General features: G+C 38.0%; 1 protein-coding gene across 1 annotated transcript in view; it reads left to right on the top strand.

The window, feature by feature from the left end:
• Positions 1–12,549, top strand: part of SLC5A12 (solute carrier family 5 member 12) — a 44,335-nt gene that overhangs the window by 25,926 nt on the left and 5,860 nt on the right. Inside the window, exons 9-11 of the mRNA XM_061140074.1 lie at positions 1,884–1,996; positions 7,232–7,299; positions 12,427–12,513. Coding sequence (XP_060996057.1) covers positions 1,884–1,996; positions 7,232–7,299; positions 12,427–12,513 — 268 coding nt within the window. The remainder of the gene's footprint in view (positions 1–1,883; positions 1,997–7,231; positions 7,300–12,426; positions 12,514–12,549) is intronic.

Raw genomic sequence — 12,549 nt, 5'->3', positions numbered from 1 at the left:
GAAAGAAAAAAAGATTTTCCGATCTTGTACCAGTTTTAGAATCTGAGAAACTGACATATGGATAACATATCTGACTGCAAAAGCAGTCCAGCAGAGGTTCTGCAAATCTGATCCTTCTGGGGAAAATCGGCTTTTTGTTGCCTCCCTCCCAGTGGATTCAAGGGTAGAAAATAAACCCTAAAGCTTAAAGCTTTCAAATGATGGATTTTGAGCCATACATGTAGGGAGCATGGAGGCTTATTTTATTTGATCCTCTCCTTTCTTTATTTGACTTGCATGGAGATACAGATAGAAGAGTCTTCCAGGGGACATACACAGTGCCTTGATTCTCAGGAAAAGGAGAAAGCTACCCTGACGTACTGGGAATTTCAATTTCTAGAAACGGGTCACAGAAAGTTTCTACTAACTGTATCTGTCATTAGGGAAAGAACTTCTAAATTTTGCACTAGATGGACCTGGGACCATTCCAACTGGAGTAAACTACAGCTAATAAATTAATAATAATACTATTATCTTGCATTACAGAAAAAAGGCAAAGTTTGAATTTTCTTCCATGCTGTTGCCATAGCTATAGCTTGTCTTCAAATGAGCATTGGAGGATAACAAAACAATTAGCTATGAATAGCAATGGAAAACTTACAAACTTACAAACAGCTGGCCAAGCTTTGCTCATTTGCTTGTTTCTTTTCCAGAACTTTTGTTTGTGCTTGTGATTTTGCATAACATGAATTTAATAAATACATCCATCCTACTAGCTAAAATATTCCTGGCCTGGATAAGAAATTTAATAAGTTTTCATGCTGTTCTACAAAGGAAACTCCAATTTTTTGGTTTTTCTGTCCATTAAGCAAATTTGGGGCTGTAAGACTGAACTCTGGAAAGTCAGAGAGAGAATACCAGAGCTTTTATGTGCGTTTGATCTTTGCCTACTTCCTAGTATTTTCTTTGTCTCTTTCTTCCTTATTAATTACATGCTAGTCACACTGGTGCTTCCTGCTGTTGGATGAAACAAGTTTTCCATCTGCAGGCATTTATTTAAAATTTTTTCTTTGTTCTAAAATAAAGAAATTTCTGAATTTGTCCTATTCTGAACTTGCAAGGGTCCTTTCAGTACCTATCTTAACCACCACTGTCATGGAATCCTCCGGGCAAGAGTACTGGGGTGGGTTGCCATTCCCTTCTTCAGGGGATCTTCCCAACCTAGGGATCAAACCTTGGTCTCCCGCATTGCAGGCAGACACTTCACCATCTGAGCCACCGGGGAAGCCCTTCCTTAGAGAAGAATCTTAACTTCATTTCGGTTTAGGTCTCGGCAAGATATGCTTTCTTAACTCTTTGTTATTTTTCTTCATAACAGTGTAGTCAGTTGAATAATTGGTTGTTAAATATCTATGTCACAACTAAAGTGTGAGCTCTATGTCTTTCTGGTTCACCACTGTATGCCTAGTACTCAGAATGAACAGATGTATAAATGGTATGAATGAAAGAATGAATAAATGAATGGTATATTGTAGTGATTCCTAAATTAGGATAGTCACTACTTCCTGCCTCAAGTTTAGCCTACACACACACACACACACACACACACACACACAACCTCTCTGCTACTGCATGCTAGCTCATTTAAGGTCTAGGGAAATCAGTGGGAGTTAGAGCAAGAAAGCTTAGCTTCTCCACTGGAATTAGAGGAAGGAAGCAAAGAGCATTAAACACAGAAGCAGCTTTGGAGAGTGAGGCCCTGTAGTTCCCCTGGAGACCCAGAATAAGGACACACGTCTATCTAGTTTGTCTAGAGTCTTGCCTTGTCTATTTACCCTGGATGCCAGGGCAGGCTGGTCAGCTTTATTTAGTTTGGGCTATGTTCTGCTTTTGTCTCCCTGTAGCACCGTGGCTGCCAGCATCAATGCCTTAGCAACAGTGACCTTTGAGGATTTTGTCAAGAGCTGTTTTCCTCGTCTCTCTGACAAGCTGAGCACCTGGATCAGTAAAGGCTTATGTAGGTACAGCCGGTGGATCTTCTATTCCATATCATGAAATGTATATGTGGTACGTGTCAAAATCCTGCACGCTCTATTCAGCGCATGCTGACAGGCACAAGTGCACGTGGAGATACAAGAGTAATCTCACATATAAATTCTTTTTTAAATTGGGGTATAGTTGCTTTACAATATTGTGTTAGTTTCTGTTGCACAACAAAGTGAATCACTATATATGTACATATATCCTGTCCCTCTTGGACTTCCCATCCACCCCCAGCCCATCATCCCACCCATTTAGGTCACCATGGAGCGCTGAGCTGAGCTCCCTGTGCTATCCAGGAGGTTCCCACTAGCTCTCTATTTCACACATAGTAGTGTATATATGGGCTTCCCAGCTGGAGCAGTGGTGAGGTATCTGCCTGCCAATGCAGGGAAAAAAGAGATGCAGTTTGATCCCTCGGTCAAGAAGATCCCCTAGAATAGGAAATGGCAACCCACTCCAGTGTTCTTGCCTGGAACATTCCATGGACAGAGGATCCTGATGGGCTACAGTCCATGGGGTTGCAAAGAGTCAGACAAGACTAAGTGACCAAACAGCATATATATGTCAATCCCAATCTCCCAATTCATCCAACCCTTCCGTTCCCGTTCCACCCACCACCCACCAACCGTCTAAGACTGAACTAGGAGGAAATAGAAAATATAAACAGATCAATCACAAGCAATAAAATTGAAACTATGATTAAAAATCTTACAACTTACAAAAGTCCAGGACCAGATGACTTCACAGGTGAGTTCTATCAAACATTTAGAGAAGAGATAACACCCATCCTTCTCAAACTGTTCCAAACAATCACAGAGAAAGGAGCACTCCCAAGTTCTTTTTATGAGGCCAAGATCACCCTAATACCAAAACCAGACAATGATATCACAAAAAAGAAACTTGCAGACCAATAAAACTGATGAACATAGATGCAAAAATTCTCAATAAACGCTAGCAAACAGAATCACATGTAAATTCTTACACTTCCAAAGATCCCAGGAAATCAGGAGGGTACCAAGAAAGAAAGACTGGCTAGCTTAGCTTTCACCAATCTTATATTTGCCATTCTCCTGTGTTCATCCTACACCCTAGATTCATCATATCAACACCTCTTGATTATGCCATGTATTGACCCTATTTGTTCCTCCAAAGACAAAGACGTTTAGCTCAGTGTGGCCAGTCAGCTTGTCTAATAAAGTCAAATTGTTTTCTAAAGAATCCTTTATTACCAAACTCCTAGTAACCTTACCTCAAAAGATAATCGCTCTTTGCTTAATCGTATAATTACATTTTATATTTATAATCACTGTAGCACTTATATTGAATTATAGTTTTACAAAATTTACTTCTTTTTAAGTATAAACAAATTATACACCTACTTACTATAGGAAATGTAGGTAATTTGGGAAAGTATATGTGCTTTTAGAATAAAGTTATGTATAATTTTGTTCCTGGTTATTTTTTTCCTAGTATGCTATACTGAGCATCTTCCTGTGCCATTCTTTGAGAACATGATTTTGAGTAATTGCTTAATGTTTTACAAAATGACTCATTTTTATGCTGTTAGTTTGAAGTTGTTGTTTTTTTTTTTCATTTTTTGGTAACACTGTGATGAAATCCATATGCATAATTTTTTATTGTATCTTTAATTTTTTTCCTTAGTCAGGAACTCCAAAAGAAAATTACCAGGTTGAATAAAATGCTATAGCTTTTTGTTTTCATTTGTTTTATAAAGCACATATCTGGCTGTTGGCACAACCCTTGTTTATTCTGAAAATTTTAATTGATTTTCTAGTAAGTATGGTTATTACCTTCAAATATTGATGATTTTATGGTATCCTCATTATTAAATGTTTCTCTAATCTGTGGTTTGTGTTCTCCATATTCTTCACTATTTCTCTTATTTTCATAATTTTTTCCTCTCCTTCTGTGTACTTGAAGGGCTCAGATTTTTTCTCAATGTTATTGTAAGTCTTCCACAAAATAAATTTTTTAATAATAGTGATTTGAATTCTGCTATAGTATTTTGTTCCTCACATTTTACTATTAAAAATGCAATCACACAGAAAAGTTTAAAGACATTTATCATGGTCTCCTGTATATACACCACCAAGATTCTCCATTAATGTTTTATTGAACTTGATTTTTCACACATCCATCTAACTCTCTATCCATCTATTAATCCATCATATATTTGATATATTTAAAAGTAAATCCAGACATCAGTACACTTACCTCTAATTATGTAAGCATATTATTAACTAGAATTCAGTAACTGTTTAAAGTTTAAGTGTAAAATTTACCCACAATGACGTGGAGAAATGTTAAGTAAGCATTTGCTGAGTTTTGAAAAATGTGTACACTTGTGTGACTCAGCCACTAAAGATATAAATCATTACCATCACCCTCGAAAGTTCTCTCTTGGTTATTCTGGTCAATTCCTACTCCCACTTCCTTCCAGAGGCAGCCACTACTCTGATATTTTTCATCATAGATTAGTTTTAACTCTTCTAGCATTTTAGGTAAATAAAATCACACAGTACACATTTGTTTTTGTAAGACTCATTTCACTCAGCATAATATGTTTGAGATACATTCATATTGTTTTGTGTATCAGTATTTCATCCCTTTTTATGGCTGAGTAGTATGACATTGTATAGATACACTACTGTTTTTTTGTTTGTTTGTTTTAACTTGTATTGATCGACCTGGATTATTTCAGCCTGAAGTTCTTATGATATAGCTGCTATGGATATTCTTGTACAAGTCTTTTGTGAACATGTTTTCATTTCTTTTAGTAAACACCAAGGAGTAGAAGTGCTTGGTCAACTGCCATAGTTTTCAATTTCCTTGTAGTCCTTGCTTATCACACCTGGATTCATCCTCACCTAAACTATAGGTGTTTACTCTATCTTGCTGTTTTTTTCTTGCCATTTGTTTTCTCTTGACCTGAACTTTTCACTTCATTGAGTCCACATGTTTTTGCATAGTATTGAAATTACTGAACAGTTTCTAAATACTTTTTATGGTTCTTAAGGTAAATTATTTCCAGAAAACATACTCTGTATTTGAGCTTTTAATTTAATATATTCATTTTTTTCTTTGGTGACATTTGGCATGGATCCTATCTTTCTTTTTTCTTTTTGTTTATGCTTGAACAAGAGATTGGTGCTGACCAATGTTTGTTAACTGGGTAACTGAATTGCCTTTTTTTTTTTTTACTATCTTGCATAATGTGTTACATACAGCTAATAGCAGGTGGATGAGCATCACTTCTTATGCAATTCCCAATTTCTAGCAGATATTCAGGAACATGCTGGGTAGAAGTTTCTGTTATGCCCAAGGTTTATTGTCTGATCCTCCAAGCTGTTGTAACACTGGGGAAATCCATAGGATTTGCTGAAACTGTGGTGCTTTCTCTCTCTCGCACATTTGCTGCTTTGTCTGTGGATCCATACACTCTAGGTCCCCATGGGACACCACCAATTTTCCCTAAGCCCCTTGCCTTGAAAGTTGCTCTTGATTGTGATTTGGTGGATGTATAAAGATTTTGGGGAGAGGGAGACTGAATCACTTCTCTAGTGAGCACAAAAAAGTAGAAACTTTGGATTGAGGGGTGGTTTCCTAGAATCCCATTTGAAACAGATAACTCAAGATATCTTCTTGGCTCAGCAAGAAGATAATTAATAGTTGAGAAAATATGTCATTTTAAATTTTCTTCAGGCAGGTGGAGTTCTCCTTATTCATGAAGTTATTCAGAATTAGGGCAAACATTTATTTCTGATGTCTAATCTATCACCTTTAAAAATAATGGGAGCAATTTTATAATTCTGAAAGGTGTTCATTGGTCAAACTTGGTTTTATTGTTATTGTGTGAAAGTGAAAGTGAAGTCGCTCAGTCGTGTCTGACTCTTTGTGACCCCATGGACTATAGACTACCAGGCTTCTCCATCCATGGGATTGTCCAGGCAAGAATACTGGAGTGGGTTGCCATTTTCATTGTTATTGTATAGGCCTCCTTATTTTTCCATGATTTATTGAGAAATTGGAAAATACAGCTTTAAAGTTGCTACTCTGATTTCATCTTAAAAGTGAATTCGTGATAATAAACATTATGGATATCACACACTAAATCTGATATAATAATAATAATAACAAGCATATAGTAATTGCTATATAACAGGTACTCTTGGATAAATTAATTTAGGTGTGGTCCCTTCCTAGAATGTGATTCCTTTGGGGGAAGTGGCATTTATACCATTGGCATTTAGTAAGTGTTTGACATACTCAGTGAAATTAATGGTAAAATTGGGAACTGAGCCAAATATTTACCTGAGAGAGAATTTCAAATAGAATGAGAAAAATCATTTTCTCTATTTATGTCACTGTGTCTCTTGTCTATATTTATCTCCAACTCCTTGTCTCTCACCCTTTCTCATTTAATCTATGGGTTTTAATGGGAATTGAATAGTTTTAAGGTAGTTTTTAAACAAAGATGTATGAAAACAATTGTTTTTTAAAATATGTCTTAGAAGAAGATATCATCTTTAAAAGATAGCCAAGATATGCTGATTCATCCAGCAAGACCCTGTGATGCTAGAGGTACACTGTGTAAGATGCTTCAGAGTGTGGTACCCTGATGGCCCTTATGGTGCTCCAACATAGCCATGTAAACAAAGCAATCCTTATGCAATATCCTGAGAGCCATGAGGAGGTTATGAGTAAAGCATGAAAAGACCAGAAAAAAATTTCCAGATTTGCAAAATTTGTGAGGTAAAGGGTATAGATATTTAGCCATTTTAGAGATGAAAAACTACACATATCCCAGAGAGGTTAGTAATTTCTTCAGCTGATTATAGGTAAGTGGTTGAAATGGACTTAGTTCTCACAAATTTAGTCTGGATTAGTCTGTAGACCAGTGATCTTTCTGCATCTTCATGTTGCTTCAACATGACAGTATTCTTCTTAAATCCTGGAGAGAAGACTCCGCAAGGCTGGATTCCAGCTCATTCTGCCTGACTGAGGAAAGCATGTGTTGGGAGAGAAAGTCTCTTCAGTGCCCTTCTTGGGGCTTGTGATAGCTACGTGGAGTAGACAGTCCTTCCTGAGACCCCTTCCAACAGGGCCTGCATGAGAGATGACCCTGAGTAGGAGCTCAAGGAGTCCCTCAAAGCAGGTTGGATGATAGTCATGCATTTTCTTTCTTCAGGTCTCTTATTTGGCGTGATATGTACATCCACAGCTGTGGCTGCATCCCTCATGGGTAGTGTCATACAGGTAATGACAGATCTGAGAATTTATTATCCTTGAATAAAACTAGGATAATCATACTAGTAAAATCAATGATTAAAATGGACATTTATAGAATGCTTATTATGGTCTAGCTGCAGTCTCAAATGTATTACCTCATTTGATTCTCATCACTTCCCTAAGATGTAGTATGAGTAATGTACTAATATCACAGGTGGAGAAACTAAGAAATAGAGAGGTGAAGAACTATCCCAAATTCATATAACTACAGCATGATAGATCTTGGAAATGAGCCCACCTCTACCTATTAACAATGCTGAACTACCTCCCAAACGTTCAACTCCCAGTTCAGCTTATGGCAGCACTAGAAAGTGCTAATAATCTGTTTCAACATTTATTTTATACATGATACAGAAAAAAATGAAAACATCCTTCTCAAGTTCTCCCAGCTAGTTAGTGGTTAAACCATGTTTATGAAACAAGTCTTCTGAGCTCCCCTTTTTCCTTCCTCAAGTTGCCCAACTCACAAAACATCATCAGATAAGCAATGTTCATATTCTACATCAACCGTCTTAATCCTGTCACATCTTTGTATAACTTGAACATCCTGTATATTTTCTTGGCATGGTTTAGGTTTTCAATACATGCTGCTTAAAAGTAGAAATGAGTGAGAGTGAGTGAATAGTTGTCATTGACTTTTATAGGATGTGTTTTAGTTTCCAGAGCAGTGGATCTTGCTTGATCCTTCCAATGACTCTTTACATAGGTTCCATTATTTCCTTTTTGAAGTACAGGAAACTGAGTTGGGTAGTTTAGTACCATAACAATCCAGTTGTCTTTATAAGAGAAGTTTTGGGACTGGAAACGTCCTGTCCTCTGTGCTAAGTATGAGCTTTATTTAATGACAGTTACTTGCTGATCTCTTTATAATTTTTGAGGACTTTGATATCTCCCCCTCCACACAGCAGAGCTGATGTGTTCATGAAGTTGTCTTTAGTGACCTCAACAGCATTTTTTAAGGTTTGCGTGCTTAGTTGCTAAGTCATGTCTGACTCTTTGGGACCGTATGACTATAGCCTTCCAGGCTCCTCTGTCCATAGGGATTCTCCAGGCAAGAATACTGGAGTGGGCTGCCATTTCCTTCTCCAGAGGATCTTCTTGACCCAGGGATCGAACCCAGCGTCTCCTTTGTCTCCTGCAATGCAGGCAGATTCTTTACCCAGCGAACCATCAGGGAAGCCCCTTTTTAAGGTTGATTTCCCCCCATTTCCAAGTTACCTCTGCTGCTTTGTGGCTCTTTGTTTTATCCCCTTTATCCAATCATTATTTACTCTTTTTTTTTCTATTTTTTATTGGAGTATAGTTGATTAACAATGTTGTTTTAAGGATGCATCACCATGTTCAATTTGGTGAGAATTTGAAACAATAGATTGTTTTCTTCCAGAGATATTTGCATGTTAAGCTTATTTGCCATTGAGGCATGAAAGGCTCCAGAATAGATAAGGGCTCCTGCAACACTGGTGTAACACGTCAAGCTTACCATGAAGAGGGAGCTGTGAGGGATGCTTATGCTTATTCAGATAAGTGTGCTAGGCTTGCTTCCTTTCTCGATTGGTTAAAATGTGTGTCACAAAGTTCACACAGTTTAGGGGATGCCAGTGGGCAAGAAATGAACACACTGATGTGTTGTTTCCTAGGAGAGAGATTTGTGTCTAAAATGCTCTCTTTGCTTCTCTGAAGACATCTGATTTGACAGGTGCAGAAAGACAACTATAATATACCATTTAATTTTCCAATGCATTACCCTTTCAGAAAACTACAGCACACAGTACCATAGCAAAGGCTCTGGGAAAACCTAGTAAGCTGTTTCACTTAAAATACGTGACCATAGCACCATGTACAGGGAGAGAAGATAGGAGGAGGGGTAGGTAGCATTAGTCAGTTTAGTCGCTCAGTCATGTCCAAATCTGCAATCCCATGGACTACAGCACACCAGGCTTCCCTGTCCATCACCAACTCCTGGAGCTTACTCAAACTCATGTCCTTTGAGTCGGTGATGCCATCCAACCATTTCATCCTCTGTCGTCCCCTTCTCCTCCCACTATCAATCTTTCCCAGCATCAGGGTCTTTTCCAATGAGTCAGCTCTTTGCAATAGGTGGCCAAAGAATTGGAGTTTCAGCTTCAGCATCAGTCCTTTCTGTGTATATTCAGGACTGATTTCCTTTAGGATGGATCTCCTTGGAATCCAAGGGACTCTCAAGAGTCTTCTCCAACAACACAGTTCAAAAGCATCAATCCTTAAGCGCTCAGCTTTCTTTATAGCCCAACTCTCACATCCATATATGACTACTGGAAAAACCATAGCTTTAACTAGCCACATCAGTAGAGTAACATCAATGGAGATCTGGTAACTAATGCTCTGTGGAGTTCCCTCTGGGAAAAGCCAGTCTGTCTGTCTATTATGCTGCTGTCTTAATGGCCATCAGCTACTGGGTTGGTCAAAAAGTTCATTCAGGATCTTACAGAAAGCTAGAATGTACTCTCTGGCCAACTCAATAGTTCTGCTAAGGGCTGCGATGACCTCTGTTATTGTTGTTCAGTTGCTATGTCATATCTGACTGTTTGCAACCCTACGGACTGCAGCACTCCAGGCTTCCCATGCATACCACGATCTCTAGACTCTAGATCTATTTTTCCTAATTTAAGAAAATGCTTTCTTTGTTTTTTGAGGGAGTGGGTGGTGATCTTTCTTTCTTTTGAAGTATAAACCATCAAATGACACACCTCAGGGATCAGAGAGTTCGCTAACAGGAGAGGTAAGCAGATAACAGTAAGATGATAAGAATGGTGGATAATATTTTGGGGGTGATTATCATGTGCTCCAGAGTGCCCAGGTTCTATTTAGGAGTTTTCTTTTGGATTCCACATTGAATACTCTCAAACAGGCACACACACAAAAATCCCAGGAAGCAGGTATTAGAAGCAGGTATTTTGATCCCCACTTGTCATCTGAGAAGGCTAGGACACTGTGAGGCAACCCCAGTCCTGAAACACGTTTCTTGAGCTGTGATCCTCTCTTTGCAGCAGGGACTTAAATGGGATTTGGCCATTAGGGTAGGGGCTATTAAATGAGCTCTGTCTTCCTTCAATTAAACATGCTTAATGATAAAAAGAAAGACAAGAAATTGAAGTTGGTTTTGTATATTACAGAAATACGTATTTTTAAAATCCAGAAACTCTTTGATTTACTTCTCTTTTATCACATGAAAACTTCCCCCTTACCCAGAGCATATTGGCTAAGGACTTCATAAGAGATTGTTCATTATTTTTCTCCTATGGGGGAAATAAACATTTATCCTAATTTATTGATTCTCCCATATAATAGCTAGTAAGTTAGCTTCCAAATTCAGCAACCACAGCAACTAGAAATTAATACTATCAATCAGCAGAGAAAATGTGAAAACTATTAAATATTGACTTTGGGGAAGAGTATTTACTGTAATCTTACCTGTCTCCATCTTGTCAAAGATCTATCTGTGGCATTGATTTCTCTAAAAATTATCCTGGAAAAGCAATCATAACAGTGCATTGTAGCTCATTTTTCTGGACAAGAGAATATATATTATAGCTGGAGTGGACTTGAAGTCCCCTTGGTCCCATTTCTATTTTATTTTTTAAAGAAAGAAGACTATCTGAAGTAAAATAAATCTTAATTAATAACTGAAGTTTCACCAGATCATATTTACATGTGGCAGAGTCAAAATGAGAATCTAAATATTCTTTTAGTGATGGACTCTTTCAAAGAACTTTTCCCCCTTAAATAGAAAAAGGAGACTATGATGTTGTCCATGCTCTTATCTTTTTTTTAGGTGGGACCTGCTTTTAGGAGAGAAAATGTGGGTTTTAGAGCCAAACAAAACTGACTTCAGACTCTTAAATCTCACCTCTGCAACATTTTAACTGAAAGTATACCTTGAATATATTTTATTTCAGTCCAAATTTCTCATCTGTGAAATCCAGTTAGTGCTACCAACTAAGCAGGGTAATTGTGGGGATGAAATGAGATCATTTGTTTAGAGTGCCAAGGTAGTTCATCTTTATTGTCTGACACATAAGACATGGAGCTGGTGCCTGACAAACAGAAAAGATGGATAAAATGTTTAGAGCATTCTTATCACAGCCCCTTGATCTAAGAGTCCTGCAGTTGTATGGACAGAACTAAGGTTGCATTGTGTGTGTGTGTGTGTGTGTGTGTGTGCGCGCGTGTGCGTGCACATACTTAAGTACATGCTCCCTTCCAGGCTTATCAGTGCCTGTGTATGTTCAATACTTTCACAAAGCTATGGCACAAGACTATTTAGGTTGATAGCAAACTAGTTTAATTAAAACCCTTTGCCAATTCACTGGGTTCAATAACTTAAAGGCTAAGAGAGATGGAAATGCATTTGCCAAACTCCCTGTATATCCAAAGGAGACAGACCCATAACAATGGGATATAGGATATTGAGTATCCAATGGCCTCCCCACCAAGTTCCAAATTAATGCTGCAACATCCGTGAGGTATTCTGGTGAGATAGCAAGAGTGGGTTAATAATTATGGTCAAAATAATAGAGTTGTTCAAACTAAATTAAAACAACTGGATCAACTACATAAGATAGGCAACCAAGTTATAGATGTATTTATTAAATATATTATTAAAAAAGCTTTACTTTTTAAAACTTGTGTTATAATTCCCTTACCATGTTGTGTTAGCTTCTGCTGTACAATGAAGCAAATCAGTCACATGTACACATATATCCCTTCCCACTTGGACCTCTCTCCCACCCCCCTACAAAAGCGTTTTGACAAGACAGAAAATATAAACAAGTCAGTAATTTCCAGCTTGTGGGAATACTTATCCTACTAAATCCAAATTGTCTGTGTTTACACACACACACGAGTATGTTTATAGATATTTTTGGTTTTTTACATAATGCTTATCAATGAGCCCAGAAGGGAGAAATGATTTTGAGAAAGTACATGATTAATAAGTGACATGGTCAAGACTAGGACTGCAATTCATCTCATGTCCAAGAAAGGGAGTTGGTCTTGGGTGGGCCACAGATTCGGGGGAATATAGTGTTTGTTGATCTGATCTGCTTTGCTCCACAGGCTGCCCTCAGCATCCACGGCATGTGTGGGGGGCCGATGCTGGGCTTGTTCTCTCTGGGAATCTTGTTCCCTTTTGTGAACTGGAAGGTAAGTCTCCCACACCCCTCTGCACACTTCTAGCTG

The sequence above is a fragment of the Dama dama genome, chromosome 1, assembly GCF_033118175.1.
Source record: "Dama dama isolate Ldn47 chromosome 1, ASM3311817v1, whole genome shotgun sequence".
Taxonomy (NCBI): Eukaryota; Metazoa; Chordata; class Mammalia; order Artiodactyla; family Cervidae; genus Dama; species Dama dama.
Note: the sequence above shows the minus strand (reverse complement) of the source record. Positions and strands in the feature narration are given on the sequence as shown.